The sequence below is a fragment of the Urocampus carinirostris genome, chromosome 12 (genome assembly GCF_059441175.1).
Source record: "Urocampus carinirostris isolate Australia breed hairy pipefish chromosome 12, RoL_Ucar_1.0, whole genome shotgun sequence".
In the NCBI taxonomy this organism is placed as follows: Eukaryota; Metazoa; Chordata; class Actinopteri; order Syngnathiformes; family Syngnathidae; genus Urocampus; species Urocampus carinirostris.
This window is the reverse complement of record NC_142360.1, coordinates 17,419,410-17,442,516: the sequence shown is the minus strand read 5'-3', so window position 1 is coordinate 17,442,516 and position 23,107 is coordinate 17,419,410. Positions and strand designations below refer to the sequence as shown.

Below are 23,107 nucleotides of genomic sequence, written 5' to 3'. Positions count from 1 at the left end.
AACTTTTTTTTGCATGTCCGATAAAAAATGTTAATGATTGGTACACAATCCTTGCACTATTTCACAGAGCACTGTTTAGGTTTAGCATGCACCTTCTCTTGGACACGACCTGTAAGAGGCGATGACGCTTCATAGGCCAATGCCACACAAACTAACGCCAGATGCCGCTGATCACGAGGGAAGAAACGCCATGACAAAGCCGAGCCACAAGAGACCAATGTAGGTGTCATTTTTGGGCAGACTTGTTGAGAAAAATGGAAACAATTACAAACCTTTCACCCAAATTTCAAGCACTTCTCAATCCTTGAAAAAACAACATTAAAGTTCAATAAATTTCAAGGATTTCAAGCACCCGTACAAACCCTGCAGATACAAAGTGAGGGATGCAGACGTCCGTTGTTTCTTTTTCAAATATTTTACTTGACTTTCGAAATATTGTGTGAGTCATAAATTGAGCACCCTTTGTCGCTTCAAGGAACTAAAACCATAAACACACTACGACAGTGTTGCAAATTTGTCTTTCAGGATAGGATGTCAGCGAGAATGATTGCTGAGGAGAATAAAATAATCACCAACTGCCTGTTGAGTATTTATCCGGGGAGGTTTCATCTGACGAAAAAACAGGTTATCAATTCAAGTACAAGATAAACAATCAATCCATGTTGCTGTGTCAATGTTACCTTATCAAAGACATACATACAAGACTGATACAAAGAGAAAATCATCACATATGCAGCAGTCTTTGAACAGATTAAGAATATTAAAACAAACCGCAAAGATGCCCCGGCAGTGTATAACCAAAGCAAACATTTACAGTAAAGAACTAGTCTAAAAATCCTCACAGCAGCAAAAGCATGATGACAAGGACGATCAGGACCGGTGAGAGAGGTCCACTCTGTCCTCAAAGGAGGTTGAATGAGGAATTAAACCTCCATCAATGGTTTGACTTGACGCAATTGTGGACCTGAGCAGCTCCATCTACACACCTAACAATGAAAATGTACGGTATATATTAGCTCAAATGAAAGGACATGTTCGCAAATCAGGGTTTAGCAAGTAGAAAAACACAAAGAAAAACTAGGGCAGGTGGGTAAAGCAGAATTTGAGAACAAAATTATTTGGTGTCACTGTCACATGACAAAGAGCTGAAATGTGTATCTGCAAGAGCAGGGGTCTCCCAACATTTTCCAAGCCGAGAGCTACTTTTTTTGTTACTAATTTAAGCGAAAGGCACCCAGTTTGAAAGGACTTTGTAAATCAACAAATTAGTATGTTATTACCGGACTAATTATTGGAAATGGGGTTATATAGACGAAGTCAACCACTAAAAAAAAAATTTAATAGAAAATCACAATGTTCCAGCATGAGCTATTTTCAGAACTGGTGAGCAGGCACCTCAACAGTCCATAGGGGGCACCCTGGTGCCTGTGGGAACCATGTTGAAGACCCCTGCATTATAGGTATGAGCATATCTGACATCGAAGCCGAAGTTAACTCAAAAGAATTTTCTTACAGTATTAAATTTTATGTCTACAATTAATCTAAACACGTAATTTTGTGATTTCCAAATGATTGAGCAACTTCAAAGGAAAGCTAATTTGAGTGACGGTAACAACACTGTGGCAGAGGCTTTAGCTTAAGACCAATCATGTCCCCTATGATTGGTCGTTTGCTTACACCAGGGGTGGGCAAACTAAGGCGCATGAGCCATATAAGACCTGTCAAAACTAGGCCCGCCAAACAAAAAAGGTAAAAAAAAAAAAAAAAAATCAAACAAGATAGTATATATAATTGTAAATAGTACTAAAAAGAGATCGTCCCTTCTCGGTCTCAATGTAGCATCAGTATATACTGCGCTATCAGCCAACATTAAAATGATAAATTACTTATAAGGAGGGCCCGCCTCGGGAAAAGCCTGATCCCCTCCGCCATTACCTTTCTAAACATCCCCGCTGACCCAACAAATCAGTGCCCTCATTGTCCAAATATCAAGTATGTTTGCCATTCTGCTGTTGTTTTTTTATGTGTAATGTCTGTTGTTTTTCCCCAGTGCAGTAAAAGTTGATGTAATTTTTCATTTACAATAAATTAAATTCAAATCTAAACTAATTATTTGTTTTATTTATCAATATATAAATCAAATTTCGCAAGAGAAAAGAATGAGCTTTTCACTGCACATTATCAAGTTTAGTTTTTAAAACAACAATTTCGTTTTTTCAAACTAACTTGATGAAATTAATCAATTTGTCAACAATTATAAAATAAAATATAACATGTACTTGTAGATATCAGCATTTAGATTGATTCATAGATGCAAATGAACAGAATTTGATCAGTCTATGTGATTTTTTTTATCGTTATGCATTACATAGGTAACAAATTCTACACCAGCAAATACAAAGAAATAAATACATTAATCATTTTCTTACTCCTTGCCTGGCCTAGCTGCCAAATATTTTAACCCAAAGCAGTTTGTGGTTTAAAAGGTTTGCCCATCCCTGGCTTGATCCTTAGTAGTTGCGACGTTCTTCTAACTCAAATGCACTCTCAAAATGAAGGATGATAAGATGTGGACTTTGTTTTTTCACTCATATTTTACTGAGACAAAATTAGTCATAAAGTAGTGGTTAGACAAGTGAGAATGACCTTTTACTGATTTGGAAATTCTTTCGGCTGACTTCGACTTGAAGTGAAAATGGCAGGAAACAGAGGAAGCCTACACAGGGAGTACATTCGCTTGTTATTCTAAGCTCAAAGTAAAAGTAATGTAATCTTCAACATCCGTGCAAATATTAGCCGTCCGCCAAAGTGACCCAAACTTCAATCTTCAAGCTTTAGGTGAACAGTTGGTCCACTGGATCACACATATTCTCCTTATTGACATGTGAGGCAACACTAGTATATGAGGTGCTGCTGACTAAAGTCCTGTATAAAATGCCAACTTTAAAACGTCATCGTGTTTAAAACGGTCACCCTTTTTGGTCCAAGCAGTGTCCACTGGGTGTCAAAGGCAGGCAGAGATCTGGTCTGTCCTTTAAGAGTGGCCAGTTCATATTGACTGCCCATCCAATATGCAAAAAAGAAAAAGGCAACATGAAACATCAGTAGGAGGCCACGTCAGTAGTTCTTTCCGAGTCATGCTGAGAAATCTGCCGCTCGCTGAAAAACAGCCCAGTTGTTTATGTAACAGTTAAATAATCTGTGTGAAAACAGGTGGCCAGTCTGTGATCTGAGGCAGCCCAAGTTCCGTCCTTTATGAGTTGAGCTGTCTGTTGCACAGCTCCTTGTAGATTCGTTTGCGAATGTGAGGCATGTCGTCCTGACTGAAAAGCAAAGGCTTCTTCATCGACAGGCAACGGCAATACTGGTAGAAAGCAGAAAAAACAATGAGACATTGGTAAAGGAGATTAAACATTTCTAAATCACGAAAAAATTTAGTTTGCATTGAGTGCTGCCAGGACAGCAGATATACTGGACTGTCTCAGAAAATTAGAATCTTGTGATAAAGTTCTTTATTTTCTGTAATGCAATTAAAAAAACAAAAATGTCATACATTCTGGATTCATTACACATCAACTGAACTATTTCAAGCCTTTTATTATTTGAATATTGCTGATTTTGGCTTACAGCTGAAAAAAACTCAAAAATCCTATCTCAAAATATTAGAATACTTCCTCAGACCAAGTAAAAAAATAATTTTATAACAGCAAAACTAAATCAAACATTTGAAAATGTCCATTGATGCACTCAGTACTTGGTTGGGAATCCTTTTGCACGGATTACTGCATCAATCCGGCGTGGCATGGAGGCAATCAGCCTGTGGCATTGCTGAGGTGTTATTGATGCCCAGGATGCTTCGATAGCGGCCTTCAGCTCATTTGCATTTGTAGGTCTGGTGTCTTTCATCTTCTTAACTATACCCCACAAATTCTCGATGGGGTTCAGGTCAGGGGAATTAGCAGGCCAATCAAGGACAGTGATGCCATGGTCAGTGCACCAGTTACTGGTGGTTTTGGCACTGTGGGCAGGTGCCAGATCATGCTGGAAAATGAAATCCTCATCTCCATAGAGCTTTTCAGCAGATGGAAGCATGTAGTGCTCTAAAATCTCTTGGTACACAGTTGCATTTACTCTGGACTTGATGAAACACAGTGGACCAACAACAGCAGCTGACATGGCTCCCCAAACCATTGGTGACTGTGGGAACTTCACTCTGGATTTCTAGCAACTTGGATTTTGCTCTTCTCCAGACTCTGGCGCCTTGACTTCCAAATGAAATGCAAAACTTGCTTTTGTCTGAAAAGAGGACTTCGGACCACTCTGCAACTGTCCAGTGCTTCTTCTCCATAGCCCAAGTCAGACGCTTCTTCCGTTGTCTTGAGTTCAGAAGTGGCTTGACCATGGGAATACGGCTATTGTAGCCCATTTCCCGGACACGTCTGTGAACTGTGGCTTTTGATACCTGGACTCCAGCTTCAGCCCACTGTCTTTGAAGCTCCCTCAAATTCTGGAAGCGGCTCTTCTTCACAATTTTGTCAAGGCTGCGGTCATCTCTCTTGGTTGTGCAGCGTTTCCGGCCACATTTTTCCCTTCCAACAGACTTTTTGTGGATATGCTTTGAAACTGCACTCTGTGAACAGCCTGCTCTTTGAGAAATTTCTTTTTGTGTCTTACCCTCCTGATGGAGGGTATCAATGATGGTCCTCTGGACAGCAGTCAGATCAGCAGTGATTTAGTTTACTGAACCAAGCTGAGTGTTTTTAAGGCTGAGGAAACCCTCGCAAGGTGTTTCGAGTTAATTAGATGATTCAGGTGATTAGTTGAATAGCCTACTTGTATACTTTTTCATGATATTCTAATATTTTGAGATAGGATTTTTGAGTTTTCTTAAGCTGTAAGCCAAATTCAGCAATAATAAAATAATAAAAGGCTTGAAATAGTTCAGTTGATGTGTAATGAATCCAGAATGTATGACATTTTTGTTTTTTCAATTGCATTACAGAAAATAAAGAACTTTATCACAATATTCTAATTTTCTGAGACAGTCCAGTACAGTTAGGCCCGATAATATTTGGACAGTGAGTTTTGTTATTTCGGTTGTTTACATAAACATATTCTGAAATACAATAACAGATATGGCTTTGAATTGCACAATATCAGCTGCAATCTGAGATCTTCTGCAGCCAAGTTTAAATAAGGGTTTAGGAATTATAGCCATTCACATTCATTGAACCCCTTTTCCAACAGACCAAAAGTAATTGGGCAATTGATTTAGAGGGCTGTAAATGCCTCAAAAGGTTCCTCCTTTGTTAATCTGCCACCAATTAAGTAGTGCAAAGGTCTGGAGAGCGGATGATGTGCGCACACACATGCTGGGGCAGCGAGATCCACATGAATTTGATCATACAGATCATCCGCAAAGAGAAATAAATATAACAATGGCAAAGATAATGATCAACATTAGTTTTTTTTGGAACTCCCAAAACAACCAACATTTTAATGACATTTGTCCTTGCTGTAAGGTGGTGCTTGTTCATAAATGAAGCGTTAGCTACAACTAGTGGTGGTTAACAATATTTTACTTAAATTCAATTTCACCACAGTAAAGAACATTTTTGGTAAAAAGTCTGCCAGAGAGAAACCCGGCCTGGCCTAAAACCAAACTTAATGATTGCGGCGGATGTAAACCAGCTCTGTGGCCTAAGGGTTGGGCGCCATCTGCAAAACTGGGAGGTCATTCATTCGAATCTTGGCTGAGTCATAGACTTACAAATTTTTCGGGAGGAATCTGATGTTTTTGTGAGATCGTTCACATTTGTAACTAAATGCTAGATGTAGGCGATCTCCAGTGACTTCTATTCATCTCCTGTGTCGCGCTAGAGTAAAAGAGGAAACGTGACGTCACGCGCATTTTGGGGAAGTACTCATGCATGCCAACACTGGTAGCGCATCTAGCAATTTTAAAGTTATTATTATTGTCTTGGCACTTTTGTTTCATGAAACTGTCATTTTTCCACCCACACTAAGGCTACGGTGGTGCTGAAACTTCTGACAGCTTATAATGAAAAGTCTGCCGGGACTGCCGGCATCATTTCCGAGGAGCTGCACGGTAGAGCTAAGATTCATGGCCCGAGCCCGAACCCGAGGCAATTTCGGGCCGGGTCGGGCCTGAAATGTCAGTCATACGGTCGGGTCGGGTTCGGTCCTGCTTTTTTTTTTTTTTTTTTTTAATTAATTAATAATTATAAATATATGTTCATTAAAAATATATACTTAAACTATGTATGGATACTAGACCAAGGAATACTTGTTATAAAATAAATAATTTGGATAAAACGGAGAAGGAGCTGTAATTGCTTTTAACGGAGCCAGAGCATGCTCTGTGCACGTGACGTGACGTGAATGCTGTCCTCTTAATAATCTTCCCCTCCGCAAATTCGCGTGATTTTGGCCTGGTATCCCCGATATGGAGTCGGACCAACAAGAAGTTAAGGATAAACTCAAGAGAGGAGAACTGACGAGGAAAACGCACTCTGGTAAGAGTTTTAATAAGCGTTTTATATAGAATACGATCGCTTTTGTCGGAAGTGTACATTGACGTTGGTGACATTTTCATCCGCGTTAAAAAACGCAATTTGCAGAATAAAATCACGCTTTATTGTTTAAATAAACGCGTTATATAGACTAGGATCTCCCAATTATTATAATTAGCTCGCTTTATTGTTTTAATAAGCGTTTTATATAGAATACGATCAGGGGGGGGATTTGCATAGGAGTCGGAAAAGGGCACAACACGTCAACACCCCCTCAATGATAGTGCCGCGCTAAAATCTTAAGGACGTACTACTACTGCTATTGTGGATTATGGCCCAATGATCAAGTCGTCAAAATGACGGACGCCCTTAAATGTTTTCGCTACCTCAAAAAAAAAAACCCGTCAATGACAGATTGTCGCTTAATGTAACATCTGCAGTGCAGACACAGAAATATAAAAGATGTAAATGTTTATACAGTTTTATTTAACTTAGGCCTAGATGTTGTAACAAAAGGCAGTTTAATTTGTTATCATAAATCACCCCTCCTTATAAATAAAATATGTAATTTCGGGCCCCCTCGGGCCGGGCCAGCAAATCCAGTTAATTAGTCGGGCTCGGTCCGGGTCGGGTTTAATACCCCTCGGGCCTGCGTCGGGCTCGGGTGCTTTTTTTGGGCCCGATCTTACCTCTACTGCACGGCACGAAAAGTTACTCTGAAAGGGACTCTGAAAGTGAACCTTTTCATGGAGATTTAGCAAAGCTGTTCTGGTCAGAATCAGGGGTCAATGATTTTGACATTTTTGTTTACAATGGATTACTGGTAAAAATGTGAGATTTGCACCAGCTCTTTTCATAAAATGGTTTTATCCGTGCGTTTTACTTTGAAATCAAAACTTAAATAAAGCACAACGAAACTCATCTTCAAAGACGCACGCTTGTATGCTTGTCTGTGTTGTTGCAACGCAACCGCAAGCAGAGTGGTTCCGCACCCTTTAGTGTTGGTGGGTCCTGTGTAGTGTTAAATAGAGAAATAGACCAAATACCGAGACTGCGCCTTTTAACACAGTGTGCTGTATGGTTGTGAAATTCCTTCATTTTCAGTCAGGTGTTATTGGTCAACCACTTGAATTAAACATTACAGTCTGCACTTAAATTCTGGTCCAGATATTTTAATTCAATTTCAATGTGATAGTTTGTAGAGCACCACTTGTAAAATTGTGTGTCTAATACCTTTGGGCCTAACTGTATTTGAGGCCACGAAAATATGTAAACAAATGGAAAGGTAATAAACAAAAATCTTACCTCCAGGACAAATACGCCACAGTCACTGTCATTTTTCTGCTGAGGAATGCCCTGAGGTGTCAAAAGCAAATAAATACATTTTATTAGCTTGCTTTCATTTCAGCGTCATGTGTGAAAAACAATTTTTCATCGTGAGTCAAGCAGAAATAATTTATTTTTACATTTCCTAGCATAAATCCTACTAAGGAAGAGAGCCCTTTTAATTTAGTGGACTAAGGGCAGCATATGGCATAGAACCAACCCAAGTGTTTTACCAGCTTGTCTGAATTTAAATACAATCAGAAATTCCTATCAATTTTGAAACAGTGAATGCAACACTCTTTTGAGCCTAACGCCAAGGGTTCTTGATCCAAAACGTTTTCCGTACGACCGCATTTGCACAAATGATCAAAGACTTAAAGGTGGGGTGCATTGTTTGAAGTGTCTTAAAAAATTTGAGAGGGGAATACTTTGTCTCTAAAATCATTCAATGCCTTAACATATAAATAAATACATTTGCTGCATTGTCCCTTCGTGCCTAAACATAAAAAAATATTTTTACAGATTTATTGGAACTGAACCCCGTCTGCAATGACCTGGCCGCAGCGGTGTGTCAGGGTGTCTGCTCGCCACAAACTCTAAAGCTTGTGCGCATTCCCGATCCTTTGTGGCTCCCGCCGACTGACTGGCAGCTATAGGAGGCTGGTGACTGTGGGGGCCAACTGGAACTGTTGAGTGTGGCATCATATCCGCCACGGCTGGCAGCCGCACCACAGCGAGTTCCGCGTGTCAGCTGGGCCACCCTTCCCATTCATTGGCTGGTTCACCCTGAACCAAGTTTTACCTCAAAATCTCTCAACCACAACAGGTTAAACCTACACTTACCCATCCCAAAGTTACTCCGACAGCTAGTTGGTGACTGACTGTATGTAAAGCTCCAACGTAATACTCCATTTTTAAAAACGCAGAAATATGGATTTTCCAAATGACACATTCGTTTATCAGTCAGAGATCGATCAAGTCGGAGAAAATGACACAAAAATTTACGACAAACGTTTCATATTTTTGTTAGTTTACATATTATATAGTTATTAGCTCCATCATGCAGATATGACACGGAAAAATTAAGACATTTGAGAATTAAATTTAAGACTTGAAGACAAAATGTCAAGACCTTTGTAATGCCTTAATATGCAGTTATCAAAATAAAAACTCAAGTTTTAAGACCTTGGGGGAACCCTGTCAGAGGTTTTCTTGGAAAATGGTTCAACAAAGTTAGCAATGTTCAACTGTTGTTTACTAGACAGTGGTAAATGCTAAAAACAAACTTTTTTAATTAATAAAATATGAGGGTTCAAGTTTTCTTTTGACAGGTCTTATAAAGCTACGGAAATGCATTTTCTGCAGGCCTTCAATAAGGGAGTCAAAATGGCAAAAATTGGCAGGCACCAGCTCTCCCCATTTGAGAAAAACGTCTGGCAATGAATGAGTTAAGTATGTGTGAAAACACTCAACTGAGTTCAAAGAGCCCTTATCATTTTTTTCCCAACTGCCCCGTTCTGCTTTTGTTATACCTTTAGCCAAGCTGTTCGGGACTAAAAATATTAGGTAGGAGAAATGGGGGGTGGGGTTGAAAGTCACTTCATGCTCGACCCCAAGGTTTTTCTTTTATTTGTTAGTGTAGCATTAAAAAAGTAAGAAAGTAAGTAAGTAAGAAAACGCCTGTCTCAAGTACAGTCCAATCGCCAACCAAACCCTAGGGAAGATGAAAAAACAGAGTTAATTCAAGCATATCTAAGAGATAAATGCACGCACTTGCATGCGCGTCACGAATAAGCTCTCTGAGGCTGCAATGATGACAGAAGCCAGTAGATGGCAACAGCGAGTATGAAAGTTGCAGATTCTGTACAGCTCCTTTAACTTTTTTTCAAACTACTCTTTCAAAGTATTGGGCACCCCGCACATAAGAAACAAAGCAGTAGTATTTGTGCAGTTAAAAAAAAAAAAAAAATCAATAATAACTAAAAAGATCAGGTTAGGGGAGAAATAGTACATGGGGTGTGGTTCATTTGGTACCTGTCCACACAGAGAAAGATATTAGTTCCATTATTCTCTGGCTTATTATTGTTAATAATGACAAAATAATCTGCAAGAAGAAAAAGAATGAGTTCAAGGATGTCGTCAGCTACGACAAATGTTGCAATTTCTTTGTCAAACGGCATAATTTCTCTAGTTCTAATATGTTTATTTAGTCTCTTTGGTAAAATAAGAAAATAATGCTTAGAATTGGAAAAGGAAATAAAAAAGTGCTTCAATTATTTTATGCCACGCCCCCCTCGGAAGAAGAATTTTTTTTACTTGTTTTACATAATAAACTTTCAAGATGACTTAGATTTCAACTTTTTAACATGAATTTCCCTTTTACCTTGGTGATTGCAATCTTCCAACCTTTCAGGAAATGCGTCTTTTTCTTTTCTTGAGCTTCAGACTGAAGGTACTTCATAATAGTCTGATAAAAATAAAAATGTAATATGAATCAGAATAATGCGTCCAGATTTGTGTTGAGCATAAAACAGATTAGAAGAAATTTATTTTGCCTTCAGTCCCTTTTAAAATAAACCATTATCAACTGCTGAGTGATGTTTCACACACATCTTGTGCTAGTATACAATAAAGGACTAATTTTGTATCGTCAGCAATGTTTGGCATCAAAAGATATGAACCTGTAACTCACATCTGCAGTGTGTCGGAAGACAATGCCTTGGCTGTCAAAGTAATTGATGGTTTTAGTTGCCATGGTCACAGTGACGAGAGACCAGTGGATTTCTAAGTGGATTGGAATGAGTAGTAACCACTTGGAAAATAAATCCACCTGAAATCAGTAGACAGAATAAACAATATAGATTAATGATGAAGATGAAATATTTACAGAGATTGCATTAAACTAAATAGGGAGGAAAACCGACATGAAAGGTTCTCGCTCAGAACGAGCAGAATGGCCCTGCGTTGTTTGTCGATTTTGTTGATATTTTTTGGGGTTGTCATGACACGAAACTTAGCTGAAGATACTCGGGAAGCCTTTAAATACCACTGTGAGGATTTTCACAAAAATCAGTTCAGCCGCTTCGGGGCATATACGTCAAATACAAACACACAAACACAAATCAGGATTAATAAGGTAGTTCAGAGTTTTGATTAGACGGATTCAGATTAGGGCTGCAACTAATGATTATTTTGATATTCAATAAATCCGATTAATTTTTCAATTAATAGGATTTAAAAAAAAACACATTGTTAGTCTCTTTATTTAATCATTGATGTTTTAGACGGACACAAAACCAGCGTAGAAAATATTTTGTACTATAAAACAATAAAAAAGTGTTTGTTAAGTAGCTTAACAATAAACAAAAATACATACTAATCTATGCTGTACAGTATACACCTGCAAATATGTAATATAATTTTTAATAACGTGTAAAAAAAAAGAGATAACATCAATCTTTTTTTGTATATTCAAAATAAATAAAGTATATGATTCTTATTTTTTTTCAATCGATGCAAATGAGGGACAATTTAAGGTCGTCATCGGAATTGTTCCAGAAATAAAGATCTTCTGAGCTAGCACGATGGCTTTTCAATGTTGTGCAAGAATATTGGACCTTGAAGTTCTCAATTCCCCTGACATGACAAGTGTCTTCTCTGTAGAAAAACTACTGTTGAACATTTGCTGCTTACTTGCTTTGTATACTAAAACAGGGATTCAAGTTTCACTATATCTTCAAATTTTGACATGTTGGATTTTCTAAACCGTTTGTATGTACATACCTAGTGTTATGCACAATTGTAATAGCTTTCTTTTATAATAAAATACCGTAAACGTTGGACAATAGAGTGCACCTGATAATAAGCTCAGTACACTTTTAAAAGGAAAAACCATTCTGTACATACATAAGCAACACCTGACTATTAGCAGCATGTGCCCACATTGAAACATGAGACATTTACATAGAAAGACGGTACACAGAAAGAGTTTTAATACTATACAGTAACTCAACCCCTTAACGTTCCGATGGCCCGCCGGTAGGTCGCCGGACCTTGGATAAACAAATACAGGTCTGTATGTCAACAGTCACTGAAATACATCATGCCACATACTGACTTCTTTGAATTTTCGCAAAAATGGCTTTGTTGCATCAAGGACAATGCATAGAATCTACCGCGTAAAATATTTACTCCAAAACACACAATAATACAAATATATTAATAAGAATCCACCTTCAACATTTCGTTGGACTTTGCTTACAAATAAACACCCGTAAAATTATTCCCAATATGGTAGTTAGACCTCCCCTTTTGATTGACACCTTTTCTATGAATGTCTGTTCATGCTAGTTTTAATTATACACAAAGAGCGAAGGTTCATGAAACTTGCGTCTCCCTCGCCACATATATTCCACCAATCTCCCTCTTACCTTTACTGCTCGGGCGCCCCTACATAAATTAGCCGCATCGTTGCATAAGTTCTATTTCTGTGTTCTATTTCTTTTATTTTATTATTATTTGATTTTCAACACAAGGACACTGCTGGAAGTGGGAATTTCCCTACGGGGATGAATAAAGTATCTATCTATCTAGGGTTTGAAGCTTGTGACAAAAGTCGCAGCCTATAGTCAGAATTTATTGTATGCGATTCTATATATTTATATTAGATAAATTGGATAGATTTAAATTAGATTAAGGTTATGTAAATGATTATTCAAACCATTTTAGATTCTCTATCTAAATCACCAGTGTGTTTACCTTTTTGGTCCATCTTTTGACTCCTTCATAACCTTTGGCATCCAACTGCTTGTGAAAAAAACTATTGAAAAAATGAACCTAGAAGAAAAAAAGCAAAACCCTTAAGCTAAATGAAATAATTCCATTATTAAATTGATCATACAAATACAATTCCACATTTACTGAGCACGGACTTGAGATTTATTAAAACACCTTACATTGTGCTGGGTTGCTTCCATAATGAGGTCGCCATACGTGTTGATAATCTGTCAGAATGAAGCAGAAAGCAGTGAGAAATATGTATTTAAACTAAACAGTAAAAAAATGGATTTTGTATTTTCAAACAGCATATTAATCAGCTCCTCCTTTTTTATTTTCAAAGTTTTGATAGTCAGACGATCCTGTTTAAAATGAGCTCGTGCTGGGCAATAATTTAAATTATTTCGCTTTGTTATTAATTTGTTTTTTGAAAATTGGGTGAATCGTGAAACCGAGAGAATTTAAGGGAATTAATGTGTTTATTTGGGATAATTCAAAGCTGGTGCTGATTATTAAAAGTGGAAGAATGCTGAACGATGTGGTTTGCAATATAGTCCACTTAAAGGAAAAAAGTAATGTTTTGTTTATAATCTAATTACAATGGTAATATCCCAGAATTACGTTATGCTGGTTTTACTATTTAGCCATACCACCCAAGCCTTAAAATAAACTAATTTTGTTTCCTCCAACCAATAACAATACCTCCTTATTGGTCTGAAAAGGTCTGTTAAAATAGAAATTGGTCTTTTTCTTTATGTTTGAAATTACTATTCTGTGCGTTGTTAAAACAACGAATTACTTTGCAGCTATTGGTGAATATTTAAAGATGAGCTAAGATGAAATAAAATAATCCCTGATTCGTTCAACAATGGGGAAATTTCTTTTGTTCCAGCAGTAAGAAAAAGAATAATGAATAACAGCCAAGACTATCAACAGACATACTGGTATGGCGCCGCGCTAGTGGATGCTTGTTACAGCAGCTCTATTCACTGTGACGTAAACAAGATTGGAAAGGGGTAGAGGGGAATGGTAATTGTATGGACAATGTTGATTATTGCACCTCTAGTTTTGATATACAGTTTTAAGTATTTTTCGCCATCTTTTTTAATCTTCAAATTCCAAAACTTCAGGGGTTGGAACTGAACTCCAGTAACTGCAAGGGGTTTACGATCAATATTAAGAGTAAAATAACTACAACTCAATGTTTACATTTTTTAGATGCTTTGGATTCTTGCTGAAAATCGCTGCTTTGCAGAATACCTCTACTGTATGTTTTTTTTTTCAAAGGGGTCGAGAGATACTGTGGGTAAATCAGTGACTTGAAACGGTGACAGGTTGCCCAGAATAACTTAAACAATAATCAATGCTCACCAACAGGACTTCATATAATTTCTAACATGTCAGGCACACAAGGTTATAGACCAGGATGTGTGTGCAAACAACATTGACACTACACAAGCAAGTAAGCCAACACTTGGTCAGCCATTAATTACCCTGCTTTCCAATCCATGATAATGTATTCACAATTCGTGCAGGGTTTCTTAACCAGTGTGCTGTAAGACATTGTATAATGTGCAGGATATTGCCTATTTTTTATCTTTGCATTAAAGTATGCCATTGTTCAGTATCTTTGCTTTCTGCCAAATAGCTTGTTGCGCCCAGCCTTCCTGTGCAAAGTTTGCATGTTCTCCCCATACTTGCGTGGGTTTCCTCTGGGCACTCCGGTTTCCTCCCATATTCCAAAAACATGCATGTCAGCTTAATTGGCTGGTCCAAATTGCCCCAAGGTGTTAATGAGCGAATGAGTGTGTCCTGCGACTGGCTGGCAACCAGTTCAGGGTGTCCCCTGTCCACTGCCTGAAAATAGCTGGGATGGGCTCCAGCACCCCGCAACCCTAATGAAGATAAGCGGTGCAGATAATAATACATTTCTGCTAATCAAGTAATACACGGAAATATATTATTTTATATAAGATATTTTGTTTGATGAAGCTGTTAAAGAAAACACTGCAAAAATAATTCAAACAAAGTAAAAATATTGCACAAATTGGTTTTATTTTACTCATTTTACCTTACATAAAAATAAACTTTTTTTTGTTCCACTGGCAGATCATTTTTGCTCATACTAAGTATTTTTTTTTTTAAATATTTTTAGAAAATGAAACTAAATAAATATAAACTAACAAAAAGGTTAGATTTCTAATTTAAGCAAAATGAATAACCTGTATTCCCTACTGAGCCATGATGCCTAAAAAAGTTTATACTATCAATTTAGACAAGATTATAATTTAAGCTTTATAAACCAAACATAAAAGTGGTACCAGAAATGGATTTTAAAACATTTTTGACAGCTGGTCTGCCACAAGATTTTTAAAAAAAAAGAAAGTGTGCCTTTGCCCAAAAAAGGTTGTGAAACACTGTCTTATAGCATGGATGCTGTCGATCACAATCAAAAACATTTAAAAAATGAGCCAAAGCAGGGAAATAATCCTTATTTTGACTCATTTTAATTCACTGACAAAATAATCTGAATCACTCCTTCAATTAAAAAAAAACGTGCCATGGCTGAAAAAAAGGTGAAAAAAACACTGTCTTAGAGAATACTGGAAAGCAGAAGTATTGCAATGAAATGTTTTTTTTCCACTCCTACCTGGTCATTTATCCAATTCTGGTCCTCCAGCGTACTAAGATCTTCTAGGCTCAAAGTATGCTTGTTATAGATAACCATGAAGCCAGCAACAGGTGCAGAGGCAAGCGCTGACTTATAGCGCACAATCTCCCGTTGGATGTCTGTTCCACTAAAAAAAAAAGGAACATTTGAGCACAGCACAATTAATTGAACTTAACTTCTCAAAAACCAATGACAGTGGTTATCAAAAAAGGCTACCAATGCAGTACATGAGATTTTAAAATAAATCCAAAAAGGTACATCTATATAAAGCAATTATTTAAAACTAAATAATGAAATATAAATATTTAATTAAAAAAAAAAAATCTTCATTTGGGCTCAGCCATTAAATTTCATCATGCTAAGAAACCAGTCTTCCTGTTATATCCCTCCATCAATAACGGTAAGACTTCAATTTAAATGTAATAAGAGAATAATTTTTGGCAGCTCGATACTGTGACACCAAAAAAGGACAGTTAACAGTGAATGTTTATAATTTTTAAAGGAATTTCATTATATTATTTTACTTTTTTTTCATTTAACCTTTTATTTAATGCATTTTGAGAGACCAGTAAAAAATAAACAATATAAAAATGTCTAATATAGTTTCACTCTCTCAAATTGTGGTAAATACTTAACACTGAAATATATTTTGGTGGTCAAGTTGAAATAATGCTACAAATTAAATTAATATGGTACTTTTTTCTGCATTGTTTCTAGAAAAATTAAAAAATGAATATTACAGATTTTGAGGATTGTTCTCCTTATTTAAAATTCTTAGAATGACCCAAAAACTTCATACTATAGTATTATTTTTCGTATTTTTCGATAATTTTGCTTTCAAGGATCCCCCCCCCCTTATTTTAACACAGAAATAAGTTGATATTTATTCAGAGAAACACACTTTAAAAAACAAAATAATCTGGGTTGTCTGAGTTCAGATGTTTTTATTTTCTACCAAGATAAAAACATAAAAATTGATTGAATAACCCCCCCAAAAAAATCTATGCGACAGAGCAGTGGTCTCTAATCTTTTTTAACCCAGAGCTGCTTTTTGTCATTCGCATAAAGGGCACCCAGTTTTATATGAATAAAAAAGAAAATTCGATATTAAAAATATTTGAATATTCTGCACTTCTTTTCAGAAAAACGGATTAATTGCATGAAAATCCGCTGCCATTTGTTGTCAGTAAATATTTTACAGAAAGTAACAAGGCTCTCCATTTGGGCCCCAGTGTTGTGGAATGATCTAACCCCTGAGATTCGATCTGCAACCTCAGTGGAACCGTTTAAATCTAGGCTTGAAAGACTCTTCTATTTTATAGCATTTGGATAACCTATATTTAATGTTGACAATATCTGTGTATTGTATGTTATTGCTACATCAATTGTAGCATGGTCATCCTGAAAGGGGGAGTACCTCATGTGCAGTCCCTTTTAAAGGTTTCTCCATTTTCCTCATGTTGAAGTTTTTGAGTTTTTCCTTGCCCTCATGTAGGTTTTAAATCAAGGGATGGAGTAATAATAGTCTGTAGTTTTCAATAATCTGTGGTCTGTGCAGCCCTTTGAGGCTCCTTGTGCTTAAGGGCTATATAAAAAAACATGACTTGACCATGATGGTATTTATAAGTTATTAGCTTTTACAAGAAGAATGTCTTATGTTGGTGTTGGTTGCAAAAAATATATATTAAAGGGACACTGTGTTATATTTGACCACTACATTTGTGCAACCATGCTACAAAGCACAAAGATTACAAACTACAGATACTCAAAGGGACCAAACCGCAGCATTTTTCTTTTTTTTTTTTTTTTAACACAACCATGACAATTATTTTTTTAGCCTTAGAGTAAAGATGGTGGACTATGATGTCAGGTCCATCGAGGTAAGCATGTTATGCAGTGTTTCCAATACCATTTAAAGTCTTTGACGGGCCCGGCAGGGTTTGATTGGTCCCTGCCAGGTTCTTAAACTTGTAGTTTCAAAAATTGTAATCATATTTTTGAATATAAATATATGTGAGGTTGACAAAAACAACTTTGAAAAATCTTATCATATCAAAGATCGGAAATGAAATGGTGTGCTCGCTCGCGAGCTTTTTGGTCCTCTCACTCGCTTTTGGGTTAATTGGTTGACTGGGGGTCTTTCTTGAGTAAATAAGTGTTGCGTTGTGTTTGTAAGGTTTATTATTACTTCATAAGTGATTTGCAATCATTTATAAGGAGAGCAGGTATGAAATAACTATCTTTGAGCCATAAAAGAAGAACCAGCATCCCGTCATAGTAGTAATCACAAAAGCAGCGGTACTGCTATACAATACTGTGATTTACCAAATCACCAATATGAGTATTTGTAAATGAATTTAAAATTCGATACGATATCTTAAAACAGTAGTCACGGCATAGGAAAAAACTAGTTTTTAATGCAGGACCCTGGATCCCTCCTTGGCTGTCCACCCACCGGGGTCTCACAAAAATCTATAAGAAACACTGTTACGTAAAATAAATCTAAATTTCTTAACCTAAAAGTATTTTTAATACACATTTATATAATAGTTCCTTTGTTTTTAGCGTATTATTCATACAAATTGTGTTTTTATAAGGGGAGCCAAATAATTCAAAACGTACCTTTAAAGTTGGGGTAACACAAAAAAAGGTTAATCTAACAACATGGCGTGTGCAAGTACACTCACGCAATGCTGATGTCATCAAGGCTGCCGTTGGTCTTCAGGTATTCTACGACATCACTTTCACTGAGTGGAATAAAACTGCCGTATTTGATGTAGAAGCTCTCCAAACAGTCTAAAATTGAAACAGCGTTGTGATTATGATTTTAGTTCAATCTCATCCAAGCACAAGGATAACAATTCAATAACATTACACACTTTTAAAATAAAGAATGAAACAATGATTAAGTACCTCAAAATTACTTAAATAATCTGTATTTTTATTATAGAGGTCGACCGATTTTCGGCACCGATATTTGAGAATTTAAGAGATACCTGTCTCTGCATTTTTATTTATTCAACAGGACGAATAAGTCTCAGATGGAGCCAGGACTCTCTCCCTATCCTTCCCCTTATTGACGTTACCCACCCTCCGTCTTTTAATTGGGTAAGCGACCAGAGGTGGAGCCACTGAAGCAGTTAGAGGGGTAGCTCAGAAAACTCGCCCAGACATGCCCGAGTCTGTGATAGAAGAGCATGTTTGCAATTAAGAGATAGTGTAGATAACTTGTTTTCGAGAGACACGTTCAGGTGTAGACTGATATATTAGCTCTTATCATAACATTAGTTCATTAATCAAGTGAATGAGAGCATTAAAAGCATGCTAAAGGGGAAGTGATGAGCTCTTACCACAACATTAGTTTGTAAATCTGGCTCTAAAACATCAGTGGCCACAGTTTTCTATTTGCCAGCTCCATCGAATAAACATGAGTTAATTTAAGTCATGTTAGTTGTATTGACATATTTATCTATGGTAAAAAATAAGTCAGGGAGCTATTTAAGTTATTATGTACCTTTACACAAGCTGCAGCTAACCCCCTAATTTAATTTCCTGCACTGTTAAGTTTTTTATTTAAATGAAAGATTGTTTATTTTAGTTTTGTTCAAATGTATAAAGAGTTATTTACTGTCATAAGTATCTGGGAGCTATCTAAGTTTTGCGTACCTCTATTCAAGTTGCTGCTGAGCCTGATTTTATTTCCTGCACTGTTAGTTTTTGTGTTAAATAAAGGATTAGTCATGGTAGTCAAGTTACAATTATAATGCATATACTGGAAAATTGTTCCAGAGAGGTATTTAAGTTTTATTTGAATTTACAACAAATATTCTTTTTTTTTTTTTTTTTTGGATTACAGTGATCAAACTTTCTTATGCCGATTCTTCAGCTTTTACAGAAAATTAATATCGGATTCAAACAACGGTTATTGGCAATTTTTCATACTAATAAATCGGTGTCCACATAGGCCCTGATAAACCCCTATTTGATTATCACCATCATCACGGTTGTCATTATTATTTATTCCATAAAATTAAAGATGATTTGAGAATGAGACAATAGTCCGTACACGTTTCTTGAACAGCTGATTTATAAGATTTTAACACAAATGACTTCCTAACACAAAATGTGTGTATATGTGAGTGTAAATTTACTGTGTCAAAACTTGCCCTAATTTTGATTAATCTAGAAAAAAGCAACTATGATAATAGACAACAGATTTCATGCATTGCAGAATTTTGTATCATCCTGGTATTAAATGGATTTATTTCAAAGCTATCCATGTTTATGTATTAAATGTGCTAGTGGTTTTATTTGTGTGTGTGATCATTCACGACTTCACTACTGTTACCAGTCAAGGGCGAAATGTTGTGATGAAAATCCAAATATTACGACACATCTGGATTGTAAGATCGTATGTGTGAATTCCCAATCTTACCATGGATCAGAAAAATAACTTTTTCTTTGCTGTCATCATTATCAGCCATATCTGTTCCTTCTGCGAGAGTCTTCACATGATTTTCCCCTTCCTCCCAAGTTAAAGGGTGACAGTACAAACGATGGTCTAAGAGGGCATCTTTATGTTTCGTTCTACACACTGCAATGGGATGATATTGTGAAGAGGAACTAGCTTGATCCACACAGTCCGTTTCCATTGGGGTGGCCTCTGGATTGTTGTCAGCGTCTGAGGTGCCGTTTCCAATGGATACAGCAGACTGGACAATTGATGAAGAGTCTGTTCTGTCAGGATCCAGTATTACTTGCATTCCTGAGTCGAGCTCCTGAGGACTTCCTGATCTTGAAAAAGAAGCTGACCCAACCGATGAGCAATGAATTCCGTTTTCAGGTTCAGTCACGCCACATTTGTCCTCAAACCGGTCTCTGTACGTTTCTATTTCTGACAAGCTATCTGCATCTCCATTTCTAATCTGTGAAATATTCAATGAGCAGTTCATCTCCTCCTCATGAGACGATGACTCAGCATTTCCAAAACTGACAATAATGTGATTTTCAATCGCTTGTCGAACTGCAACGATGGTTCCTCCTTGTGAAGCAACAGCGGTTGGCTTTGCAATTTCTGGGGAACTTGTCTGGACATTGTCTATGACATCCATATCCACACGTGAGGAAGACACACATAAAGGAGCAATTGAGTTTGACTTGGTATTTGATAGTTTCACACCCTCAAATAAGTCATTTTCCTCCTCAGCTTCTGCGAACACCTCCTCTGTCAGGTCATAGTCTGTAATTTTGATAAGGTCCATACCTTCCCGTTGTGGGCTGTCAAATATTTTTCTTCCAGTACCCCTTCCCCTTCCTCTTCCCCTGCCCCTTCCTCTCCCTCTACCTCTGGCTGAAATTTGGATATCATGCCCCCTTTTGTTGGAACCACAACAGTCACAGGTTTTAGGAGTCCTCTTTCTGCCTGATGTGCGGCCATTTATTATGTCCTGAGTGTGGGTTGGTGACTTTTCATGAGTCCAATCCGATGCAGGATTTGAACCAACTCTTTGTGACGCTTTAGGGGCAAGATCTGGTGACCAAGTTTCGGCAAGTGTCTGGCTAGTAGGCTGGGAGACATCTGAAATGGAGGTAACATCAAAGTCTACATGTTCAGCTGGGATACGAGATAGGTCCTTGTCAGTAGTATCAGAAAGAGGCGGCACTGGAGGACACGCAGCTTGCTCAGGAGCGACTGCTTCTGTTATGTTAGATCTAAGAGATGTTTTCATTGGGGAAGCAGAGTTGCTGTGAACCATGACGTACGCCTTTGGTGATTTAACCCCATCCCAGAAACTTTAAACTATTCTCCCCTCCGCCCGAGTGCTCTTTTTATCCATGTGCTCAAGTGACTTTCTAATTCTGTTGCTTGTTATTGGTTTTAAATTGTCCTCAAATCAAGGTGTGTAGCTATGCTGTAGCTTTTCCCAACTGGTGTTACTGGATGTCGCAGTACAGAATATGATGATGTTCAGTGTTCCCAGATTGCAGTTGTAACATCCGTGGACCAGGACCGTGCCTCCATTTATTCCTAAGGAGAAAAATAATATTCCAATAAAAAATACAACATGATAAATTAGCCCAGAGAGCACACACTGTATACCATTAATTACAGTAGATAGACTGGATTACAGTACAGAAGCGACAAATGCAGAAAAGAATATGCACTGTGTATGTTGTCTCTCATGTGCTCAGTGATGAGACTATGTGTGTTGGCTTGGACAGGTATTCACTCGTAAACCATATTATGTTTAATTACATAATGTAAAGCAATGTAGTATTGAGCAACAAAACCATTTCCCCACTTCTGTCTTTAAGCAGCAAAATGTAAACAACTATAATAATGGATGTATTCTTTATTACAAAGTATTGTACCGTCCGTCGTATTTTCATCATTTAGGAGAGGATTTTATCATCACATTTTTCAGGGATGGGTAGCCCATTGAAATTTAACAATTCGAGAAAAGTGCAGTACTACGTCATATCTTAAGCAAATGCAAAATCACTTGACTTAGCGAAATTGCTCGGACCGTGTAAATCCGGTTATTCTAAACATTTCTTTAAACATGCTAAATTTCAAAACTCTGTACGGATGCGCTTCCGGGTTATTTTGTAGAGTTTTTAAGTTAGTCGCCATCCCGAAGCTAACAGCGTTAGCTCGCATTAGCCAAACAGAGACCAGGCGGCGGAGAACAAAGCGGAAGTTTTGAATATGAGCTCTACATTACTGAAGTGCATGTTATAAATAGATGAGAAACTGCATTAAAATTCGGTTCGCATACATTACCTCGTTTTTTGGATGGTACGGGTTTTGTCCAAATAAGATGAAGACCGAAAGCAGCATCAATCTGACGGCGCGTCTTAATGACGTCACAGAGTCAGCACGCTTCGGGTCTTTCCGGAGAGATACACGAGTGAAACTTCGGCTGGACTTTAATTCGTGCCTGTCACTTTTGTTAATTTTAAATAAATGTTGATGTTTATGTATGAGTTTATTTATTTATTTATTGTGTTATCTACCTACATTTTAGGAAAGATCAGACTTTGTCACAGCACACGTAAATATGATTGACACCGATTACTGTTAGTCTACTTTGAAACAATAAATACAATAATCAGGCTTTGTACGCCTATTTCATGGCCAAATTCAAGTACTTTTTAGGGACTTTCAAAGCCAATTTTACAATTTCTCCAGAACCTTTACAAGAAAAAAAAATCCAGTGTAAATCATGAATTTTGCAGAGCCACAAATATATTTGCAATTTATATATGCAATTTCTTTTATCCTCTTTGGGCATTTATAAGGACATGATTTTGAAATCTTGAGGAAATCGCTAATATATTTGTTTTTTATACAATTCTCTTCCGGTTTAGGTGCTGGGTAAAATAACAGTACAGTTTACGCTTTCAGTTGCCAGAAGTTCTTCTCATTACAATAAACCACTGGGAAATGATACCTTAATTTTTCACATGGCCCAAAAGATACATGTCCATAATTTATATGTTATCCTTGCACTAATACACATTCCATAGTTTCCTGTTTATGTGTAGCATGCAACTCTTGGTGCTTAATAGGACTATGCCCTACAAACTAATACCAGCTGGATTTAATCAAGGGGGAAGAAGAAGTGAAATAGCAAAGCGAAGCCACCAGGGAGCAGTATCTGTGTCATTTTTAAGCAGACATGATGTGAAACATGGCAATGATTTCAAGCATTTAAAGCATCTCATCCAAAATTCAAGCACTTCTCAATCCTTAGAAGCGCAACATTAAAATCCAAGCATTTTAAAATATTTCAAGCAC

General features: G+C 37.1%; 1 protein-coding gene across 2 annotated transcripts; it reads right to left on the bottom strand.

Annotated features, from left to right (window-relative positions):
- Positions 1 to 501: 501 nt before the first annotated feature.
- On the bottom strand, positions 502 to 22,195 carry LOC148355126 (uncharacterized). Of its 2 annotated transcripts, XR_015852212.1 has the most exons (11): positions 22,091 to 22,195; positions 19,742 to 21,334; positions 17,994 to 18,102; positions 15,286 to 15,433; positions 12,815 to 12,862; positions 12,618 to 12,695; positions 10,552 to 10,689; positions 10,243 to 10,326; positions 7,839 to 7,889; positions 2,647 to 3,364; positions 502 to 986 (listed from the first exon to the last, which is right to left on the bottom strand). XR_015852212.1 is itself a non-coding variant. In XM_088349477.1 (10 exons), exons 2-10 carry the CDS (start codon positions 21,060 to 21,062, stop codon positions 3,254 to 3,256), a joined length of 2,088 nt encoding a protein of 695 aa, XP_088205603.1. In that variant the 5' UTR covers positions 21,063 to 21,334; positions 22,091 to 22,195; the 3' UTR covers positions 502 to 3,253. The 2 variants fall into 2 exon arrangements, 1 of the variants encoding a protein (XP_088205603.1); XM_088349477.1 differs by having other exon boundaries at positions 502 to 3,364.
- Positions 22,196 to 23,107: the final 912 nt, after the last annotated feature.

Bases quoted from the DNA above. Each gene is read 5' to 3' on its own strand.
- LOC148355126 (XM_088349477.1), bottom strand. From the start codon at position 21,062: ATGGTTCACAGCAACTCTGCTTCCCCAATGAAAACATCTCTTAGATCT. The intron at 12,696-12,814 runs GTAAGGTGTTTT...TTTTTCTTCTAG, and splicing joins TGGAAGCAACCCAGCACAAT to GTTCATTTTTTCAATAGTTT. The intron at 7,890-10,242 runs GTAAAAGGGAAA...TTGACACCTCAG, and splicing joins GGAAGATTGCAATCACCAAG to GGCATTCCTCAGCAGAAAAA.